Source organism: Rhamphochromis sp. 'chilingali' (assembly GCF_963969265.1).
Source record: "Rhamphochromis sp. 'chilingali' genome assembly, chromosome: 6".
Lineage (NCBI taxonomy): Eukaryota > Metazoa > Chordata > Actinopteri > Cichliformes > Cichlidae > Rhamphochromis > Rhamphochromis sp. 'chilingali'.
This window is the reverse complement of record NC_137933.1, coordinates 22,227,836-22,251,640: the sequence shown is the minus strand read 5'-3', so window position 1 is coordinate 22,251,640 and position 23,805 is coordinate 22,227,836. Positions and strand designations below refer to the sequence as shown.

Here is a 23,805-nt window from a genome sequence, read left to right as displayed (position 1 = left end):
AGAGATGGTTTACAGTTATTAAGAGCTTTCACCTCTTTCCAAAAATCTGCCGTATTATTACACAACATTTTCCTGGCCAAAGAATCTGCTCTCAGCATTTGCTCATTTTTAGTTATAAAGCGAACAGCGTACTTATATCTGGCATTCGCACATTTTTTCTGTTCAAATTCTGGGCCTTGTTTAGGTCTTCCAGCCATGGCCCAACATTTATAAGCTATGCGAGCTTCATCATGGTACATGGATACATGTTCTTTCCAGCCAGGTCTGATGTTAGGTTTCTTATGCTTATATTGTTTATCAAGCAGTGTACCACTTTCATGCAGAGCAGTCACTATATCATCATACATGGAGCAGAGTAAATGTTTATGCACAGCATTCTTACAGTTGACATCCTTGCACAAAATAGCTTCTTTCGGCAAAGAAATGTCGTTCAGATGTATATCGGTATTACTATGATAAGCTAAGAAATCATCTTCACTACAAGCTGACCAGTCTAATTTTACACTGGTAGCAATATTAGCAATATTGTTTCCAGTTGTTGCTGGCATTTGTTCCACATTCACAGTAAAACCAAAAGGTATATGATCTGACACAGTTACCTCATACCTAATAGTCATGTTTGCTAAAGCTGCATGTCCATCAGCTGTACAGATACAGTGGTCCAGCCATGATGTACTATGCCAGGCTTCACTTATGTATGTATAGCTATCTGCAGGCAGTAACACTTTGGTAGACAAGATAAGATTATTAACTTGACAAAAATGAGTTAAGTGGTCAGCAAACTGAGAACTGCTGTCTGTGAGATCAGCATTAAAATCACCCAAAACATATATGCTGTAAGTATCATTGTCTTGAATAAATGCATTAATAAAAGCCAGCCTACTGAGGTATTCTTGCTCATTTTGACAAGATTCATAGGGAGTATAAATATTAAGAATGATAAAACTACTATTGTTCTGTGTATATTGTATACCAATACACCAGTCTACATCCAGTCTAATGGGCTTTATCACAGGGTCTATTTTTTTGTCCCAAAGCACAGCAACCCCTCCAGGTATTCTGCCTCTGACTATAGCTGTGCTGAGATCAGTTGTTGATTCCCCCACTCCCAAAAAACTTGCATTTAGACAGTTAAGTTTTCCCAGGTCCTGTTTGGACAACCATGTCTCCTGCAAGCATAAAATGTCACATTCTGCAAGCAGACTGTCCACAACAATCTGTCGAGCTTTGTCCCCTGCACTCTGTCCCAAACGTAGACCACGACAGTTGTAAGATAATACCCGAATAGACATCTTCATGTTGATACGTTGGTACCAAAAGGCGCAGTTATCTCCCCTGCTGGATCCACTGAGCTTGGCACCACCGTACCGGGCTTACATGGTTCATAAAAACGCCGGACCAGAGCCCCTTCAGGCCAGAGTTCAGGATTGTACATTTCACCCACATCATTACATTCAGCAGTAACCTTGAAAGAGCTGAACCTGCTACGTCAGTTGACCTGAGTAATTAAAACCAAGTAACACGTCAACAGTTTATTTAATCATGAATAAGTAACTTTAAAGTGAGCCTGCTATGCTCTACGTTGGTAGGTGTTTGGATTAAATGTGGTCGTTCATGACTTCAAAAATCCACGTGAGACAAAAACGCACACTTCAGGCTGCTTTAAACACTTTTAAACATTCTTTTTCCAGTCTCGGCTCTCTGTGATGTCAAGAAGAGCCGTTATCCCTGATATGGTGACGTCAGGGACACAGCTCTGAGTAACCTTGCTCCTCCCGCCTACTGTCCAAGCCTTCTGTTTAACATGTGCAGCCAGACAGAAGAGAGCTGGCTTGTTTTTAACTAAAAATAAAATTAACCAATTTGGCCCCTTTTTTCTAATTGTTAATTATTTGTAGAGTGTCCCAGCCGCTGGATTGGGAGCATGCTGGAAAAAGTTTGAGAGCCTAAAGGAGGAGAGCATAACCTCCACTTCCTAGTTCTACATGTTATAACTGCCTACCTGGACTCGGTGCTGCAATTTGATTCCACATATACTTTTGATGGTATACAAAAGCAGGTCAAGTTATTGGACGTTCATACTGACCACTACGTGGATTTTTTATCTCTTCATTATGTTGTGTTATTCTAATTTGTGTTGAAAATGTGCTGGTGAGGATGACTCCCCCTGCAGACCAAATCTACTTATTCCCATGTGTTTGATTTCTTAGGTTTTACACCAGATGCTCTTCCTGATACAACCTCAAACAGATTTCTGTCTCCTCCTGGGATTAAACAGGTGATCTTTCACTCATTAGGTAAGTGTAACCTGCTACACTAACTCAAATCTAGCTAAGGTTACAGATAAAGTAACCTGAACCCAAAAGAATACTTCAAATCCAGGCAACTTCGAGGGCAACGCTTAAGGACGTCTTCAGAGGTTACTCCAGTATTTTGTTTTTCACATGGGGTGACCTGAACTACTCAAAGGGTTAGGGGCCTCAATAATTAAGATCATTTTATCAGAAATAAATACAGAATTAAAAACTTGTTTTGGGAAAACAAAGAAAAAGAAAAGAAAAACAACAACAGGCGTGATTTCCCTCCTCTAAGAGTGGGAATCTAAAATAATTTTGTAATGAATACTTGTTTTGGAAAGTGTTGAAAGAAGCATTTAGATACAAAGAAGCATAACCACCCAAATGAAAATCAAATAACATAACAAAATTTGTTACTTTGTAAAAGTAAACATAAAGTATATTTACTTTTACAATTAGTTTAATATGTAGCTACACCATTTTTTGGCTTTAGTCCATAATATTTACACCTCATATTTATCTGGATCTCATTTTTGAGTTATTCTAGTTGCATGCCCTCCAGTATCACAAAACTGACAATAAAGTTGACTTTGACTTTTGGGTAGCTTAAGCTAACAACCTAAGCGCTCGAAACAGTTACTGGAGTACAATGCCGCCCTCCAGGATTTAGTGGGGAAAAGCGGAAACGAATAAAAATTTACTCAAGTAATTGTACTTAATACACCACCTCTGGTCCAAGTTGGTGCTGTTGGACTGTATCTGACAAACCTTATCAAATAACCCACTTTCTGATTTGCTTCATTTTACTGAAGGTAAGATTTAGGAAAATCAGGTGTTACAATAAAAACACAAAACTTCTTAAAGGAAGCTAATTCACAATCCTGTAGACATCCAGAATATCAATAAAGACCTCTGCAAAAGTAACATTTTTACCAAGTTAACAATTACTAAAGCTAAGAATATTGGCTTTTACATTTTTATTATATTTTTGCAAGGTCACAAAACCATTTCAGTTCATCCCCCCCAAAGTATAGTTTTTATTTTTGCTTTAGTTAAGTAAAATGGGTTTTTTTCACATTTGAGTTACCTAGGATAACCTTGTTTGAGTGGTTACCAGAGCATCGTGCACATACTTAATTTAAAAAAAGAAAGAACTCTGATCTGTGATCACCTGAGAGCGCTGCTTTTTGAGGGGTAGTCATCCAAGTTTAACGTTATTTACTCATTCATCATGAAACACATTTCTAAAGCAGGTAAAGACACGAGCCTTGATAAGGAGACACTCGTCATCATGAATTCCCTTATCTTTTTTGTTTTTTTTAATATGTTGTTGTATATATAGATGGTTCATCCATACACCAACCAAAAGCTTGAGACCTTCACGATAAGTCCAATTGTACATGCTTCAAAGATGTATCCAACTGCACTGTCAGTGCTCACACTTGTCCTGCAGCCAATAGTGAACACCAAGAGCATTCTCTTTTCCTGAAGTCGCCCACTGATCCCCTCTGTAACCAGATTATTACAACCTGCCATTACAGAAATCACTTGCAAAGTAACAAAGTTACAGCTGTTTTCATTTTAAATAGTTTTCAATTTAAAAAAAATTTGCAGTCTGATACAGAGGGCTAGGAGACCTGAACAATATGAAAGTGCTAGTATTATTAATTTACAGAGATCAGGCATCACATAGTGCTATGAATTATCCAATATGCTACATATGAATACAGCTGTTGATACCTTACAAATGCCTCTGGTTGCTTTTTTTCAAGGCTACTTGAAAAATAAACAATAACCTTGGCTTGTATGTACATAAACATGAGTTTTGTTTATGCTGAAGATAACGTTGATTTCACCACTACCAGAGGTATAATCTTATTAGGCCAAATGGCCATGACAGTGATAATGAAATATTTAGTCCCATTATCAATTCTAACGGTTAATCCCCCAAATTTTGTGTAAGTGAGAAAAAAACAACAAAAAAACAAAGCCAAAAAGAGTTGCTGTCATGGTATCCCCCTCCACGCTGGGCTCCAGAAGACAGCGCTGTTCAGAGCTTCTTCATCATCATCATCATCATCATCTCCTGCATCGTGCTCAAGTTCTTGGTTCGTTTTTCCCCCCAGCCACTTGTTGCAATTTGGTGCAATTTCCCCCATTTGACAGATTGAAGAATGACTGAGAAGAACCAGTTCTGGAACCACTACTTAAGGGAACAACACAAGCTTTTTTTTCTTTTTTTTCTCTTTTTTCACTTCACTACAATCAGTCACGGAGTAATAAAAAGTAGAACAGATGACTCAATTCATTCCTGGAGCAGTGCCTCCAAAGTTGAAAGTAGATGGCACCACTGGCGCTGTGAACTTGTATCCGCCGTGTTTCTCGATCATCTTGGATTCTGTAATAAGATGGGCAATATAATTTTTAATAAAATAAAACAGCAGAAAACAGTTGTTTGCTCAAGATTTACTGCTGTCCAGCTATGCAGCTCACCCAAAACAACCAAGTAAAATCTTTATCTTTTTACCATGACACGTACCTTGATTTACTCCCACTGGGCAGCCTTTACTATTTATTTGTTTATGCATGCCTATTAGGCCCCCATGAAGAAGGAAAAGATAGTCTAACCAAAGAAAGTCTGGAACAAACTGCTTGGCCATCGCTGTGGTCCATTATCAAAGCTGCAATGGTGAGGAAGATCCCATTTATTACTGAAGTGGGATTTTAGACATGTTTTCTTTCGTGTGGCAAGCGTCTTTTTTTTTTTTTTTAATGCCTTGCATTTCTGAGCCAATAATGGCTTATTTCAGTACATCAGTCTGAAATGCAATTAGATGGAGGCAGTGAATGCTAAAGTAGTTTTTATTACAGGTACAACTGCATCAACAACAATGAAAAAGAAAAAGCAGCACATACAAAAGCACTTTATTTTCAGACTTTAGAGCACCACAAGATTTAAATTGGCAAACTTGGGTAGTCTTAGCCGGGCCTCACCATGTGCTGCCCGTCTCTGATCTGCAAGTGTGGCGATGTCCTGAAGCTGTTTGCCCTGTTCCTCGTCGAGGGATTGTGTTAGCGCCTGGTACCATGCTGGGTCACGGTTCTGGAGATCTGCACCACATTGAGGTGACATCAATTAGTGAAAAAAAAAAAATACACATGCATATAGTGGTTTGTTTTTAGGCCATCAGTAGCTTGTGGTCTTACTCTGTAGAATGACTTTGAAGATCTGATATTCGTCCACCAAGTTATCTTCGTCATCTACGGCTGTAGTGTAGCCCTCGAGTGCCGTCTCCTCTGCGTCGTCCTCCTCCCAGTCCTCGTCGTCTCCGTCCTCGCCTGCATGCTTTGCCAGCATCTCCAGGTATTCTTGGCCCTCCTCGTCAATGTCATCCTCGTCACTGCCCAGCTCCGCTATAATTACAGACGTAAGATGACACATTTAGACATTACCTCCCTGATTAACGCTGAACGCTTAGACACATTTAAAAGAAATAAATAAAAATCTTCATCTTACCATTATCATCCTCTTCTTCCCCATCCTCCTCGTCATCGTCTTCCTCGTTCTCATGCTCTGCTCGACAAGCGTACGCCCTCTTGAGGCCACTGAAAAGCAAGATGGCTGCTGGAAGAAGCTGGCTGGCCACCTGGTTGATGGCCTGAGGCCTGTGCTCGAGGTCCATGAGAGCACACAGTCCCAGAATGCACATCTTCCTGTCATGGAGGCTGAGAGAGAGGAGTAAAAGCATTAAAAGGTGCTGAATCTTCTGAGATTCAACAAGGATGAACAGTCAACACAAGATATACTGAGATAAGACGCTTGGGCCAGTCACTTTAATTTTATACTCTAATATTTTCACTGCCAGCAGACAGACTGTTAATAGTGATTTCAAGGTAACCTTTAAATCAACTAAAATAAAAATAGTCAGTTAATTCTGGAGAAGACAAATATTTTTCCTAAAAAAGGTGACTTTCCCTCTTCCCCCCCCCTCAGTGTCTCATCTGCATATCCCTCCAGTCACGCAGCAGCTGCACCGACCCAACCTTTCTAAAAAAGAGCCATCGGTCAGATGTGACAACAGGCCGCTACATTAACTGCCATGTTGTTCTACACTTACTGAGCACCAGCATCAGTGAACCACAGGAGCAAAGCTAGACCAAAAGGTTCAGGAGTCTGGAACAACAGTTCTTTGTTTGTCAACGTTTTGAAATTCTCCACAAGCAAATGAAAAGCTCTCTCCCTTCCCTTGTTGGGAGGCTTTTATTGCAGTTTCAGTACCCAGCTCCATTAATGTAATCTCAACTCAGTATGAGGGGAATATGCAGCAAAACAAGAACTAACGCAGCCATAAAAATCAGCAAACAGCGTCATAGACAGAGCCTGATGCTGCTTGTAGACAACACCGTGATTCATTCCCAGTCTCTTCTTCACAGTGAGAAATACACCCTATTAATCCTCTAGTGCGCATGCGCCAACCAGCGTGCAGCCTGTTACAGTCGCTCCTGCTTTTCTCTTAGTTTAGCTCTTTTTTTCTTACGTATTCTTTTTTTTTTCTGACTTGTATTTTCCTCCACTTTCTATCTCTTACTCAATCATGTGGATTGAGAGAGTTTTTGTTCTTCTGGTGGCCGTGGAACTGTTACTTTTATCATGGAACGGGACCGCGGCACATCTCCTACACGCACGGACTGTTTACTCCAGAGATCAGCTGATCGCCCTGATGCCGGCCGGCTCGCTGGCCAGGCCCGCAGAAGTGCCCGCAGAAGTACCAGCTGAAATTTGGAGGAAAACACATCGGGGATGCAGAGGTCAAGGACAGAAGAGAAGAAAAAAGGTGACGGTGAGACAGCGGAGGCTCGAAGCGAGGAGGAGGTTTAAACCGTGTCTGCCGTCTATCGTGATGGGAAATGTGCGATCGTTGGCAATTAAAATCGACGAGCTCTCAGCACTGGTACGGAGTCAGAGGGAATACCGAGAGTGTAGCCTGATGTGTTTCACCGAATCATGGCTGCACCAGGTCATTCCCGATGAGAATGCTTCCGTGGAAGGCTTCCACACTGTTCGGGCGGACAGGGACAGCATCGCTAGCGGTAAGCGGAAAGGAGGTGGGCTTGCTGTTTTAGTTAACAACCGGTGGTGTAACCCTGCCAACATAACAATCAAAGAAAGGATTTGTTGCCCGGACACTGAACTGTGTGCTGTTGGACTCAGGCCGTATTATTTACCCAGGGAATTCTCTCACGTCATCTTGGTGGCTGTCTATGTTCCCCCCTCTGCTAACCCCACAGCTGCATGTGACACTATCCACTCTGCCATAGCTCGGCTACAGACTCAGCACCCGAGTGCCTTTATTGTGATCTCGGGTGACTTCAACCATGTATCACTGGACAATACACTACCAACATTCAAACAATATGTGGACTGTCCCACCAGGGGAGAGAAAACTTTAGACTTACTGTATGCTAACGTCAAGGATGCATACAGCTCCTCCTCCCTCCCCCCACTTGGTAGGTCAGATCATAACCTGATTCACCTCACCCCCCGCTATGTGCCAATTGTGAGGAGGGAACCTGTGACCACCAGGACTGTTAGGAGGTGGTCAGAGGAGGCAATAGCGGAACTACAGGGCTGTTTCGAGGTGACCGACTGGGAAACACTCTGTGAGCCTCACGCCGAGGACATCAATGGGCTTACTGAGTGTATCACAGGCTACATAACTTTCTGCACCGACTCCATTGTTCCAGCTCAGACTGTTCATTGTTACCCAAATAACAAGCCGTGGGTGACTAAGGACATCAAAGCCCTCCTCAACAACAAGAAGAGGGCTTTCAGAGGGGGCAACAAAGAGGAGGTGAGGAAGGTCCAGGTGTTACTAAAGGACAAGATCAGAGAGGCTAAGGACAATTACAGGAGGAAGCTGGAGTGGAAACTCCAGCAGAACAGCATGAGAGAGGTGTGGAGGGGCATGAAGACCATCACTGGATTCAGGCCAACCAACAGCAGGGGAGCTGAGGGAGGTGAGAATAGAGCCGACGAGTTGAATCTGTTTTTCAATAGATTCGACACCACAGTGTCTGCTCCCACCCCCACAACCTCACCTGCAGTCAGCCTGGAATCCAGAGCCACACCACTGTGCCAGCCTCTCTCTTCACATGTTGCCTCCTGTGAGATTCCTGACACCCCTCCCCCACCCATCACCTTCACTCAATACCAGGTTGAGATGCAAATAAGGAGACTTCACTCAGGCAAGTCTGCTGGACCAGACGGAGTGAGTCCCCTTGTCCTCAAGGCCTGTGCCCCCCAGCTGTGTGGAGTCTTTCATAAACTGTTTATGCTGAGTCTGAGTCTGCAGAGGGTCCCGGTGATGTGGAAGACATCATGCCTCGTCCCTGTACCAAAGACACCTCGTCCCAGTGGCCCCCAGGATTACAGGCCCGTGGCACTGACCTCCCACATCATGAAGACCCTGGAAAGGCTCATCCTGGACCAGCTGCGACCCATAGTAAGACCACATCTGGATCCCCTTCAGTTCGCTTATCAGCCTCGTCTCGGAACAGAGGACGCCATCATCTACCTGCTCAATCGTGTCTACACCCATCTGGACCAGCCGGCGAGCACTGTGAGGGTCATGTTTTTTGACTTTTCCAGTGCTTTCAACACCATCAGGCCGACCCTCCTGGGTGATAAGTTAGCAGCGATGCAGGTGGATGCTTCTCTGGTGTCCTGGATTGTTGATTACCTGACAGGAAGACCACAATATGTACGTCTCCCACAGTGTGTGTCTGACAAGGTGATTAGCAACACAGGGGCACCACAGGGGACTGTCCTCTCCCCCTTCCTCTTCACCCTCTACACCACAGACTTCAGCCACTGCACAGAGACCTGCCATCTTCAGAAGTTTTCTGATGACTCTGCGGTGGTTGGATGCATCAGCAGGGATGATGAGACAGAGTACCGGGCTGTGGTCGACTCCTTTGTCACGTGGTGTGAGCAGAATCATCTGCAGCTCAACGTGGCAAAGACCAAGGAACTGATCGTGGACTTCAGGAAGACCAGGAAACACTTGACCCCTGTTTCAATCCAGGGGGTCAGTGTTGACATTGTGGAGGACTATAAATACCTTGGAGTACACATTGACAATAAACTGGACTGGGCTAAAAACACCACAGCACTTTACAGGAAGGGCCAGAGTCGTCTCTATTTTTTGAGGCGACTGAGGTCCTTCAACATCTGCCAGAAAATGCTGAGGATTTTCTATGAGTCTGTGGTGGCCAGTGCGATCCTCTATGCTGTTGCATGCTGGGGGAGCAGGCTGAGGGTCGCAGATGCCAACAGACTTAATAAACTGATCCGTAAGGCCAGCAATGTTGTGGGGATGGAGCTGGACTCCCTCAAGGTGGTGTCGGAGAGGCGGATGCTGTCCAAGATAAAGACAATGTTGGATAACACCTCCCACCCACTCCATGACATGTTGGTCAGTCACAGGAGCTCGTTCAGTGAGAGACTGAGATTACTGAAAAGCACCACTGAACGACACAGGAAATCATTCCTGCCTGTGGCCATCTCCCTGTACAACGCATCCACTTAACACACTGTTTGCTGCTACAACTACACATGTTTCTTTTCCAACTATTTATTTATAAGTGACTTATGTATGTATATATTGTACTATTCTTAGTTAGCGTATTGTCTGTCTTGTCTTAATGTTGGTTTAAAATGGAGCACTGTAACAAAAAATAATTTCCCCCAGGGATCAATAAAGTATTCTGATTCTGAAAATCCAAAGTACCTATACTATTAAAAAGTTCTTTTACAAGATCAGTGACAAGCTAAATGGATAATAAAAACTAATAAACATATATGCAGCTATAAAGAAAACAAGTGCAGGGTTTTGTTAGAAATGGCCCTAACAGCCTGTTTTAAATTTACGAGTAGTCATTCGTGCTGATTAACAGTGATTACTATTCAATGTCAGTTGGGGAAATAAAAGCAAATGTGTTTTGTGCATCTTCAATTGCTGACTGGCGCACACCTAAGCTGCGATTCGCAGTATTAAAAACATCAGTCTTACCCCAGGAAGCAGTCAACGTCTTTCAGCCACTGGCTTATGAAGTGGTTTGTGATTGGTTCTGTGTTGTTGGGAAAGCGGAGATTCTCCAGAGTGTTGAGGAGCAGAGGAGGGCTGTAGTACAGTGCAGCAATGGCCACCTGGAGGCACATAGTCCTCAGCTCGCTGGTCTTCACCTCCCGCGTCAAACGCTCCAATGCAGTCGTCACAAACAAAGGCACAACCTTCAAGGGCAGGATGAAGTTTAAAAATAAATAAATGAATAATAATAATACAAAAAAATCCCAAGCAGGAACTGTACAACAAAAATCTACTTTTACATTTTATTTCACAGCCAAGTGGTGATGCTCTTTTTAATATAACAGCTCATTGTTCTGATGCGTAGATGCAGTCTTTATTTAACACTGACCTGATCAATGCCGCGGCCTTTGCACTGCAGAATGATCACTTCTAGGAGCTTGGCTGCGTGGCACTCTGGGTCCTCACCTGGATCGCCCGTCAGGATCTGTGTGAACACACAGGATGGTTTAACACCAAAATCGCGCTCAGCAACTAGTTTAGCCAGAATATAAAAAAAAAAAAAAAAAAAAAAGCCCATCTCACATTATGTAGAATAAACTGCAGCACCTTACCTTCTTACACATGCTATAGATTATCTCCAGGTATTTAGTGTCAGAGAGGAGGGTGTCCGTATCAACTGTGACATAGTTGTGAAGGAGAGGCATCATATCTGAAAGAAAGACAGTTATTCACTCAGCTGAACAGACAGACAAAATTACACAGGGTGTGAAAAATTCATTGGAAAATCAAAGTACCTGTGAAATAGTCAAAGCCATCCTGCTGGAAGACTTCATACACAAGTGGAAGGAGCTGCCACATCTGCGGTGACACCTGCTGGCAGGTGAGGCTGTGGGCCAAGGACAGGATCTCCTCGTAGAATTCTGGGGGTAAAATCGAAAGTGCATCACTGGAGGTAAACACGATCTGTTTACCACAAAGAGTTTAAGACCAGCATGCGGGAGGAAAGTGGAAACACAGGAAGAACCGGTCTCCCTTACCCAGTACATGCTGCTGCAGCACAGTGCCGATGACCTGCAGGCAGATGCCCTCGAGCTGCTGGATGATCTGAAATACCACAAAACATCAAAGAAAATTCAGAATTCACTTTCAGTTTCACTAAAGAAGATGTAGCTGTTGAGATCAAAACTATATTGCTTTTGCGTCACATAAGGCTCTTAAATTTAGCACGAGTAGTAAGTAAAATGATTTAATAGAAAACAGTCTTTTGGATGCAAACCTTGTTATTAGGGGTGCAACGATACTCTTATCGATATTGAACCGTTCGATACAGTTCGGTACGCATATGTATCGAACAATACAAAATTTTTAATTTATTTTATCAACTTTCCTTCTGACTATGCTGTCTGTGTTGAGCGCTCAGTGGATCTGCGCTCGACAGTGCAGCCTAGGCGGAGTAGTCGAACGCAGATTCACTGAGCGCAGGGCAAGCTAGCGAGACAGAAGTTAAGCTCTCCTTGCAACATGGCAAATTGAACCTCCCCCACCCTCATTCAGATGTGGCGTTTGGAACCATGTTGGTCTTCATGTGAAGCATGACCCTGAAGGTAAGCGCGTCATGGACAAAAGTAAAACAGTGTGTCGGATGTGCCACGCAATGCTCAATTACATTGGTGGGAACTAGTGTGTTAGCGCAGTTAGCTCGTTAACGTGTTGGCCGTTCAGCCCCACGCACGGGGCGATCCGCGGTAGCTTGTTAACGGAGATTTGCCGTGTTGTGGCGTTAAGGTCATTTTAACGAGATTAACGCTGACAGCACTAGTGAGAACAAAATGAATAGGACTGCACATTTACACCTACAGCATCCTAGTGCAAAGACAAGTGGAAGCAGACAAAAACAACAAGCACGCATGCTACAAACTTTACCTGAGTCATTTAGACAGCCGTTAGCACATGATTCTCCTTATGGGGACCTGATATGTTTAATATGCTGCTGAGAATATAGCCCAGAAGAAGCGTATAGTGTAGCTTTTATTTTGGAAAGAGCCATTTCTCTGTAATAAACTCTTTTCCAAAGATGAGTGATTCCTCGATCAGATAGATTTTTTTTATTATTTTGTTTCAGCAACATTAAATTTAAAAACTACTTTTGAGTTAAATATATATTTATAATTTTAATAAATGACAAATTAAAAAGGCATGAACATTTTTTTGTATCGAAAAAATATCAAACCGTGACACCAAAGTATCGAACCGAACCGTGAATTTTGTGTATCGTTGCACCCCTACTTGTTATATGTGGAAATTTGAATTGAAAACACAAATTTCCAGATCCACTTGGAAACTTTGGACTAGAACTCCCCAACTGTACTAACTGTAACCTGGGACAACACTTATTTGAGTCAATACCATCTGTGCTGTTAGGTCCTCTAATGCACCTACAGCCATTGATTTGGTTACATTTCCATTTTCCCAAATCCACAGGTCAAATAAAATAATACCACTTTGGTGCAGCAAAGCAATGCATGTTGACAATCCTAATTACAGAACCATTACGCAATTTAAAAAACCCAGAGTGCTTATTGACTGAGCAGCAGTAGTCCTGCGTTTCAGCAGACATGGTGGCAGCGTGCCCCGGCTCTATTTCTAGCGTCTGCCTCAGCCTCTGAGTCATTTTGAACATGGTGAGAACAGAGCGTGTTCCCAGGAGTTGGTGGGTGGCTCGAGTGTGTTGGCAGGAACGCTGTAGCAGCAGACCAGAGCCGCTTCCACAGAGGAAGTGGCACCGAGATGAGCGATCAGCCGGGAGGGGTGTACATGTGGGCAGCGGCTACGGTGGCTATGATGCTAACCTCTTTGTGGTCCTCCACCACACTCAGCAGTGTGTCGATGGTGTTGAGGATGCCCATGGCGGTCACAGCCTTGTCATCCCCTCCCTCCTCGTCAGGGCCCGTCTGAATCACCTGGTTGAACGTCATGGCCTGCCAGAGAGCAAACAGGAAAGAGCATTACGACTGCGTCTATGATGAGCAGAGTACTTTCTAGTGAACCTCATAGCAACACATGAATCATCAGGCAGGAGATTGATTAATATGAAGGCTCCACCTCTGAAAAGGGAAAAGCAACAAAAACAGGAAAGGGGGGGGGGGGGAGATTTTGTTGTAGCTTTCTGTTAAAAGCAGCAAAGAGGAACTGCAGTCACTTTGCAAACATTCAGCATCAGTCATCAGTGCATGAGATGGAAAATAAAGAAGCTAAAGGGAAGAAAAGTCAGAAACATGACAGGACACTTAATCGCGATACTGATTCTTCCTTTCCCAGGGATATTATATATTTATTAAAAATCAGGCCACTGGTACTTTATCTGTCATGAGAAACTTGCAATTAATCTTCAAATTCTTTAAAAAAAATGAATACAACATTTTTTTCCTTATGGGATGACAGCCCTCTCCTCATTTATTGCTCTATAGGAGCAGTTTTATGTGGCATCTTTGTGAGATTATGCCATGACAATGTAGCCTCCATCATGTCTGCACTTACCAAATGCTGTGTCATCTCCACTGCAATTGGAGTGACCTCCTCACTGTATTCACAGATCATCTTCTGTATGACATTAGTGAGGTCGTCATTCTCCGTCTCTCTGACGATGTGCAGGAGTGCCTGCATCACTGGCCGAATGAAGGGGGTGATGTATTCTTTGGCTAAAAACGACACAAGGAAAAATGTTGTTAGATGGGAACTGAACTTTAGTGTTTTAGTATCACAGGCTCCATGAATAGATTATCTCACCCTTCTCCTGATTGCTAATGAGAACTTGTAGGGCGATAGCGGCCTCCACCTTAACTGGCATCTCATTGTCATTGATTAGACAGTTGCGGGTCAGCTCGAGGGCCGTTTGCAGATTCTGGTCATTTTTGAACTTCACCTCGCAGAAGTAATGCAGCACCCAGCAAGCCTATGGGAAAAGGTGGCAGGACCACTGATTAAACACATCCTACATAAAGTTATTCCGTGCTATTATCACACAAGTCTGACGACTGGTGATTATGTGGATTATGTGATCACTTACTCTGGCTCTCATGTATCCCAGTTCACTGCGGAACAGGGGGAAGACGTGATTCTGCAGCATGAACTCCATCTGGTCTTTGTATATCTTTTTCTGCATAAAACGAGGAAGAAGAAAAAAGTAAGTTTCACGAGGCAATCAAAACAGTTTACACTTGCAGTGGTTTGCAGAAAGAGGATGCAGGCTGAATTCAGATGATTGATAATTACACAGCTTCAGCACTGATATTTTGCCCACAGCTAGGAAAGTATTAAAATGGACTGCAATAAAGTACAACCGAGTAAAGAGCAGTTTTCACCATCAGTGCAATATCTGCAACTGAACACATGAGTGAAAGTGGAACTAAATGTCTTTTAGTTTGTGCCTAGAAAACAGGATTTGCCAGATAAGTGGAGAAAACGGGCCAGTGGGAGAGACGTTTACCTTGAGCAGGATTTCAGCCAGAGAGCCTATCATGTGAAGGGCGCCGTCCTTTTTCCTGGGGTCAGAGGTGGGGTCTGTGAGAATCTGGTAACAGAAGCCCATAGTCTTTTGCAGCACCTAAACAGTAAGAAGAACATTTTATTATTTTCTGGACCTCAAATACAGATTATAGGGATAGTTATTTTTTTCCTCCCTCTTAAAAGGGTATACATTTTTAATACAATTAACAAAAAATGGCCTCACCTCTTTTCTCTTGTTGCAGGCAGTGAAGAGAAGTGTCTGGGCTGCGGTTGTTGGAGAGATAAAATCCTCGAATACATCTGACAGAGACAGCACAGATTGGAGTAATTGTTAGTCATCACTCATGCACGGACTCTTTTGGATTTCAGGCATTGATCGTCTCAGCTTACCAAATTTCATGCGGATGTACTCGTATGGATCCTCCTGCCAGAGCTCCTCATCGCTATCTGTGTAACACATGAGGGGGAAAACCACGTCCTGAATGATGCCCTGAAAGATCAAAGTCACAATGGTCAGCGAGCATCAACACAGATGTCAGGTTTGTTCTTGGACAGAAACAGTACATCAAAGTGCTCATTGCAATCATTACAAATGGAAAGATGCACTTTAAACTGCAGTTATCAAGGTTCATTCACTGCTCTTTTTCAAAGTGTTCCAGAAACCACTAACAGTCTTATACATAATTGTGAAATATCTAGCACATTTAAGCATTTTGAATTTTTACCTGGATGTGTTGTTTGAGGTTTTTCCACGTCAGAGCGTGCGCTATGCCCTGGTTGATATAGTTGAGCGTCTGTTGGAGTACTCTGGGAGCCACATATTGCTTTTCCTTGTATTGGTATAACACTTTCAGCAGCACCTAGAGGCAAAGTGTGCAAAGAAACTCCTTACATTTGTGGGTTTCACTCCAAAAAACAAAGTTCAATTTAAAAGGTGAGATGCTGCTGCTCTTTCATCTTCCAAAGTTCTTACCTGCTGTGCACCGACTGCATATTCCTTTAGGAAAAGTTCAGCAAACTCTGCGTACTCTTTGGTTGTGTTTCCTGGGCTTCCATACCTGCAAACAGAGTATGAATGTTAAACCGAGTGGCAATCTTTAGGGCTGAAGTATTAAAACACCATTAAATAGCACATTTACAGCCTGGTACAAAAAACTGGTTAGTTTCTTTCCTCATAATAACTGGAGGTGAGAATTTTTTTGGGGGACATTGTAACGCTTAAAGTGAAGGGTGAGGAAGATTGATGTAGCAACACAAGCAGCCCTGGTGACTGCTGTCTAGTAGGATTAACTTATACTAATCCAAGTATAGTTCATCAATGTCGCTTCAAAAATGCTGAGTCCAAACCCAGTCGGTGCGTCTATTTTTATTTACTTTTTTTTTTTTTTTAAAACATGCAGTCTATGTGTTAAACTTGCTCCTATCATTTGCTGAACAAGTTAAGGGAACAATTATTGGATTTTTACCTCTCAAAGAGCCGAGCCAAGATGTGGAGGGCCCACTTCTTACACTTCCACCATGGAAGCTCAGGCCGCTCATCTTCATCGATCTGCATCGTCTCCTGCAGCACAGACAGGAACCAGTATCGCAGTCAGCATGCGGAGCAGGTAAATGTGAACACCTTGTGGAAACTGGAAATCTTTTTTCCCTACTTACCGGAGGCACATCTCTGTCTACTACCGTCTTCAGGATTTCCATCCACTCTGTCAGGTTCTGTCTGTTGATGAGCTCCAGAGGAAGGTTGTACTGTGGAAGGAGACAAGGAACCAGTCATTTACTCCAGTGTCACCAGATATTAAGATGTGTGTCAAAGAAGGAGAATTAAAAATAAACAATGATTTTGCTGAGCAAACCAAAGAATACCTGGAAGAGGGCATAGAGGATTTTAAAGATCTGTTTCTGTATGAGGACAGAGTCAGTAGAGTGGTCAGAGAGCAGCTGGATGAAGCGTTCTTTCAGCATGGGCATGAAGATGTGCATGGCGGCCACCAGTGGTTGACGCTCTTCTGGTTTCTTGTACCTGTTTCATACACAAGGTCCACAAGCTCAATGTTAGACCCAGGGCGTGTGGTATAAGACCATGTAAAGGTCAACAATGAAAACTCTGACTTACTCGTAGTTTTTGACAAGCTGGTAAAGACAAAGCAAGATGCCCAGCCACCCTGCACTGTTGTCTGACTGCAGGTAGAAGCCAATCTTGTCCACGATGGCCGTCCACTTGCCGGGGTAGTCATGCTTGATCATGTGGTGAATACATGTTGTCAGCTGGACCCTGAAAAGTTCAACAGACGACTTTCAGATTGGGTAACTTAATGCAAGAGTGACAAACTCTCCTCAGCTCCTCCTCTCTCTACTCATCCAGTGGAGTTTGTGGTTACCTGATGCGCTCGGGGGAGTGGATGATGGCCTCCACTATGGTGTCTCGAATGAACTGCCTGTCCTCCTCGGGGATGTTATTAACAGGCGTCTCTGTGCCTGAACCGTCTCCATCGCTCCAGTGCTGGGTTATCATGTTCTTAAGGTAAATCACACCTGGACAGACGGGGAACACAGAGGTTACAGAGCACAGCCCAGAAATGCAACACACACAGTGATCAACATCACAAAAAAGATTACATTTTAGCACAAATAGTTAGGCAGCTTCCAAATGAATGCACGGAAACCACGTGGAGAATGAAGAAGAGACTTAAAGGAACTCTGTTTCAAGTTTTGCTCCCTGACGCTCTTTCGATTATCTTTGAGATGTAGCGAAACTGGACTTTTAAGGAGTGTTGACAGCACTTCACTGTATAGGAAAGAGGTATGACGGGTTTATCAAAAGACAATAGCTGATAGCTTTAACGTAAATGAAAGCAAACTATTAAACTGAAAACATGATTCCTACCATAACGTTTGAGAGACACTCCAAAGACTTATTCTGGGGAACGATATGTGAACTTATGAAAAGGAAACATGGGTATACGATCCCCAGAAAAGGTAAAAGGCTATATATCTGCTATCTTAAAATGGGTATAAAATGGACAAATACACAAACTAAGACTTCAAGACAGACAGATTTTACCAAAGAAGAGCAGTCTCAAATACCAGAAGGAAAAATAACATGGAAAGCGAGATTTTAAAATCATACTTCTCTTCATGACGGGATATCAAAATAAGCCACCAACTTCATGCAACCCTTAAACTCACACCCATCATCATTATGGCGGCGTACATCACAGCAATGTGAATTGAGCACCAAATAAAGCCTATGCTGCAGAAATAAATTCCCTCTGTAGGTCAGTTTTGAATGTAGCACCAGGGTGTCAGCTGGGTTCACATCTACAGTGTGGGGGCCTCACTATGAGGTTTGTGGCTCACAAGGAAAGGCATCTGAGAGAGCGGAGGTCAACACGAATGCCTACAGCAACTGCGAGTCAATCATAATCCACCCCATCAATGCTGATGGAGCACAGCCCTCCGCCCCCCTTTCACCGATGACTACACTGTACAACAAAGTCCCTAGGAATGTGTCATAAATTAAATTTATGACCACGAGGAAAATGTGTTTACACAATATACTTTCAACCTCTGTATTTACTTTGTAACAAATCTTGAAACACAACTCACGCTGCACATCCTGTCAACACGTATTCAAAGACAACTCAAATCTACATTCAAACACGATGCCCAGAGACAGCTGGCTGCCATCAATGCATCTGATCAATCTATTTATGGGAAAAAATTATCTAATAACTGTCAATCACCACTAAAGCAGCGCCACTCATATTTCAAAAATTTAAAAAGCATTTTTGTTGTGTTGGACAGCCTACCAGCATCAAACCAGACAGGCTGCAAACAATAATCTGGCCAACCAAAGTGACTACATGCCAGAACAATAAATCAAGACATTAGTTTGTAATCAGCTTTACTGTTGATATTAGTCCAAAGCTTCTGTACAGTCTGGACCGCAAAATAATGTCTGACATTTTTTCCCCCCCTATGGCTAAAAAAGTAATTTATAATACCTGAGCACAGATCTATAGCAGCTTAATTTGCTGGAAGAGCCATGTATTCTTGGGAGGTGTGTGCACAATAATTAAGATGTTATGTGTGCACTTTCTGTAACAACTCTGGCCCAGATTTTAACTTTGAGGAAGGTGTCAGTGGAGGGAAAGCTCCATGTTCAGAGAGCAGCATTTGACTGAAGCTATATTTAACCAACTCCACGTGTGCAATGCACTTCAGCGTGGTACTTTAGCCTCACAAAAACAAGTGTGAATCACAGATCATCACTTAATAACTCTGTTTAAAAAAAAAATAAAAAAAATTATATAATCGACCTCTTTAACTTGGGAATCGCAGGTAATAGATGTGTTTTCTTATTTAATGCAGTTTTATCCTAAAGTGTAGGATAAAAGCGGTAAAAAAGTCAAACAGTAGCAAGGTGGATTCAGTGCACACTAAGGTTTGCAATAACAGCTTAAAATAAACCAAAACATTAAATTAATTTTCCTGACCAAGTCCTTGAGCACTGATCATGCTCAAGGACTGAAATAAACTGAAATTGAAGTGAGAACATTTTTACAGATGCTTAAAATAAATAAATGTAATCACGTCTTTTATTTGTGGATTTGGTTTCAAGTCATAAAATAGTTTGACTCAGAAAATACACTAAACGTATGAACAGAACATTAAAGCCAATGATGAGTCACTTTTCTTTCAAAGAAAACAACTGCAATTAACAATAATTATTAGCAAAAACGTTTGGTTGTTTTGTTTTGTTGGTTGTTGTTTTGTTTTTTTTAAATCCTATGACTGTATAATTATTTGTTTGCTGAGAAAGTTCTGACTCACCTGCTTGCCTGACAGGCAAATCCAGCTGATCAGTCATGGTGACGCGAAGCAGCGTGGACACAAAATTTACCCGGGCGTGACCCTGTAAGCATTGAAAAAATATATATATACGTAAGCTGGTTATAAAGACAAAACATCTCCCCTCTCTTTGTTTAAAGAGTGATTATTTGCCTTCATTATTATTAGTATTTTAGACAAGATGGTAGAGCTGACAGGAAAGGAGAGACATAGAGCAGGCAGAGTGACACAGAGGAAATGGCCTGGGTTAGAATCAAACCCAGGCTCCTACAGTAGCCCTTCAGCATACGGGTAGCCCATTTAACCAACGCCCCATCATCTCTCTTTTAGTACCGTTTCATGTGTGCTGGACTTCAAGTTAGTTTTAATTAATCTTTTTGAGCTGGCATTTAAGTATACTTGAATTGGTCCAAGTCTAACCTGCAGTTTGAGCACACACTATGTACTCAGATAATCATACATCACTGTTGCTGAGTAACTGGAAACAGAAATACATGACTTATTGTTACAAATCTGCAATATTATGATCTTTGAAGGATTTTTAAAAAATTATTTACTACAGGGGGAGGAAAAATATCCCATAGCCAGAGTCAGTTTTACAGCATCAGACAAGACATTTTTCCAACCTAAAACATGATGAAGTAATAATCATCACCAGAACAGAAGCGACATCAGACTGGTACCTGCTAACTTGTACAGCCAAAAAAGCATGATCAGTCTCTGATAAATACATTAATGTCCTGCAGCTCAAGGGACAATGAATTTGATTTATCTTAAGCTTCATTCACTGTTCAACTGATAATTCTCCATGAAAAGCAGTGAGAGTTTATGACTAAGCAAAGAACCACATTTAGAAACCACAGATTTACTCCATCCTCCTCCAGAAGACATGACTTCTATTGAGAGAAGAAAAAAAACAAAAAAAAACTCCAGGAGGTCCAGCCAGCTTTGTGAAAATACTCCGAGCTCTGCCATTCAAGGGAAGCAACACTAACAACGCTTACGTGGGTGTAAAGCAAAACCTTAGCCCCAAGCATTGCCAATAATACATAACTGAGACATTAGCGCCTGAATAATAAACAAACTCAACCATTTCATTCGGTACGCCCATGCAAGCTAGTGCACTTCCAAACAACAAAAAATGATTATTCCATGTTATGCTCATTGAGTTGGAAATGTGTCCAACTCCATCACTATACGACACCAGTTAGGTCCTCAATGGCACATGAAATTAAGACGCTTTGCAGCAATAACTTTTATTACAAACACCTAAAGCAGTCCAGCAAATCAGTTTGCTACGAAGTGCCAGGGATGGTGGTTTAATTTTACAGGATGGCAGGACTCTGTCCCGCATTTAATCCCCATTAACAAACCAAATACGCTCTCAGACCTTAAAAATGTATCCAGTTGTTTTATACAGATTAATTTCCGTATATCAGAAATAAAACTAATTGTTAGTGTGACCAGACATTTTTTTTTTAGTCACACAGTGCGGATGCTGCCTCGACCAGGATAGTTGCTAACTCTGAACTTTAGCTCATACGGACCTCGGAAAACCTATTTCGTTACACATTTCACGCAGTAGATGTGAAGCCCACGATTCTATAACGGGCGAAGCCAAGACAAACTGTACTAAAATAACCGATTATGTAAATTTTATTGCGTAGTTAAATACTGTGAACAGTTCAGGGACTGCCAGTGACACGTGAGCAGCTGCTATGTAGCGGAGCTACAGCAGCTCATCCAACAAGTAGCGAAGTTAGCTAGCTGACATTAGCCACCTAGCTAGACACCAGTATCCCGCTGTTAAATACCCTGCCTTCCACTTGCCTTGCATTTGGCCGGCCTCTTTTGCCACTCAATAAGCCGCTCGAATCGTTCTTCCGCCGTGTCAGCCTGGAATTTAGTCGAAATTGTACAGAAACGATACGAGCACAGCTCACACTTATCGCTTCGGCAGGGCAACAACCGTTAGCTTCTGTAGCATTAGCGGCACAGCTGGCTGAAGATGAGGCTAATAGTGACGCTGGTAACTGCCACACGAGCGTGTTATCACCTAATCACAAAAAGGACTGATCACATCGCGTTTATCACGCACAAAAAACAGCAACTAAAGTCTGGGCAATCAGACAGTCTGCTAGCCGAGGGGGATATGAACGCCTGAACTGCCACACTAAAGGCAGTAGAGCCCAGCCTGCGTGATCGCACCATCTTGATGTTGTGAACGGCCGAGGCCCGACCCAACCAAGACCGCGCCACAACTGCCTTCATCTTAACTTTTACCTCGTTCAGCTGTCGCTCCGCGGCCTCCCGCAGATTGGGGTCCATCGTACCCCTAAGGGCCTCGACCAAAGCGTCGGGATCCATCACGAAAACTCTGTTTACGGCTCGGATTTCAATATATCACAGCTCTATCAATTCCCAGTCACTGCGCACATGGACGCACGGCTCTCCGGTTACCCGGCGCGAAAGGAAGCAGTGAATGAAGTACCCGGATAGATCAGCGCCAAATTTGTGCAAGACGAACTTCCGGTAGCGCCCGTGGAGCTCTGGGAGGTGTAGTTTCCAGCTACATGGTATCATATTATCTACTGAAATTCAAAAAAATGAGGAAGCTGACCCACCTACTGGCTGCATTTATTAAACGATTGAAAAAACTTTGTTTTAACGCCTTTTATTTCTTGATTTCTTTGCATAAATAAAGGTCATTTAAGGCTATTCATTATGAAAGTCCCAGTTACAAAGCTTAGAATGATTTACATTCTCATTTGATAGTGTGAAATAAAGTTTCTATGACAGAATGCATGGATGTGAATGAGAGGGAAGCTTAAATGAGTTCAAATACTGGGGGCAAACATCAAAAGCAATGGATGATGAGAGTATCAGGGGTGATGCATGACAAAAGGATAGCAAGAATGAAAGCGAAGGTTTACAAGACTGAAGTGAGACCTTTTATATTGTATTTTTTGATGACAGTGGAACTGACAAAAAGACAGGATGTTGAGTTGGAGGTGGAAGACCATAAGATCCAATATTTTTTCATTGGGAAAAAAGTATGCCAGAGGGATATCCTTGTTTCTCAATAAGTCACCTCTAATGATGGAGACAAAGTTGTAGTGGCAAGTTTGTGCACGAGCAGAAGAAAGACAGTTGGTATGTTGTACAAATTATGTTGAATAAGGAGCTCCCAGGCAGGATAGAGTAAAATGGATGCATATGGTATCATTTAATGACCCCTAAAAGGAGCAGCTAAAAGAATAAAAAAAACACACACAGATGATTTGTGAACTTTGCTTGAAACTTACATTGGGATCCCACCCAAAGGTGTTAATCATATGCAATGATTTTCACTGCTATGATTTTTATTTGAAGACATAAGCAAGAAAGATTTACACCAGCGTGGATTCAAAGGGTACTGAACAAGAAAGAAACCCTCGCTCCAAAATCAACTCCTTCAAGCTTGATTGAAATTTGCAGCTGCCCACATGGACAAACCAAATCCCTTCTGGAGAAATTTTTTTAGGTCAGACGAGGCAAAGATTGAGTTATTTAGCAATAAAAAGAAGAGGTATATTTGGAAGAGTTATTCTTGGTGAGGCTTTCAAACTTAAAAATACTCTGCCAGCTGTCTTGCATGGTGGTGGTAGCATCATGTTGTGGGGCTGTTTGCTGCCAGTGGTACTGGTACATTGCACAAACAGGATGGAATCATGAAGAAGTAAGACTTCCTCCAAATTCCAATTTCATTGCAGGTGTAAACTTTGCATGTGATAAATAAAGGGCTTGATTGATTGATTGATTGATTGATTGATTGATTGAAACTTATAAAAATACATGCCTAAGATGAGTGTCTGTGAACTTTTGACCCCAACTTTAAATATAGTTGGTCTATAGAATCAAAATAAAGTATGTGCAGTATGTACATCTGTATGTTTTTTGTTTTGTTTTCCTATTGTGATGTATGTGTTTATTTTGGATTTATGTTTTGATTGCTTTTACTTCTGGAGTGCAAGTCCTTAATAAAATCCCGACTGACAACTGTTTCTCTATAATTCTCTATA

The 23,805-nt window shown here is 42.3% G+C and overlaps 1 protein-coding gene across 1 annotated transcript; it reads right to left on the bottom strand.

Moving 5' to 3' along the window:
* Positions 1 to 3,257: 3,257 nt before the first annotated feature.
* ipo7 (importin 7) lies at positions 3,258 to 22,237 on the bottom strand. The gene is made up of 25 exons (XM_080885479.1): positions 22,028 to 22,237; positions 19,727 to 19,808; positions 17,272 to 17,425; positions 17,007 to 17,165; positions 16,757 to 16,913; positions 16,550 to 16,639; positions 16,360 to 16,454; positions 15,867 to 15,951; positions 15,619 to 15,753; positions 15,284 to 15,383; positions 15,117 to 15,193; positions 14,874 to 14,990; positions 14,454 to 14,543; positions 14,174 to 14,339; positions 13,925 to 14,085; positions 13,237 to 13,365; positions 11,425 to 11,491; positions 11,182 to 11,307; positions 10,999 to 11,096; positions 10,776 to 10,871; positions 10,370 to 10,590; positions 5,815 to 6,023; positions 5,505 to 5,711; positions 5,292 to 5,408; positions 3,258 to 4,695 (listed from the first exon to the last, which is right to left on the bottom strand). Exons 1-25 carry the CDS (start codon positions 22,109 to 22,111, stop codon positions 4,598 to 4,600), a joined length of 3,120 nt encoding a protein of 1,039 aa, XP_080741605.1. The 5' UTR covers positions 22,112 to 22,237; the 3' UTR covers positions 3,258 to 4,597.
* Between the last annotated feature and the right edge of the window lie 1,568 nt (positions 22,238 to 23,805).

What these genes read in the sequence shown, in the direction of transcription:
- ipo7 (XM_080885479.1), bottom strand. Translation starts at nt 22,111, where the DNA reads ATGGATCCCGACGCTTTGGTCGAGGCCCTTAGGGGTACGATGGACCCC. An exon ending in TGGAGATGACACAGCATTTG is followed by an intron (nt 13,366 to 13,924) that starts GTAAGTGCAGAC and finishes GCTCTCTGGCAG; the next exon opens with GCCATGACGTTCAACCAGGT. An exon ending in TGGCTTTGACTATTTCACAG is followed by an intron (nt 11,097 to 11,181) that starts GTACTTTGATTT and finishes TCTTTCTTTCAG; the next exon opens with ATATGATGCCTCTCCTTCAC.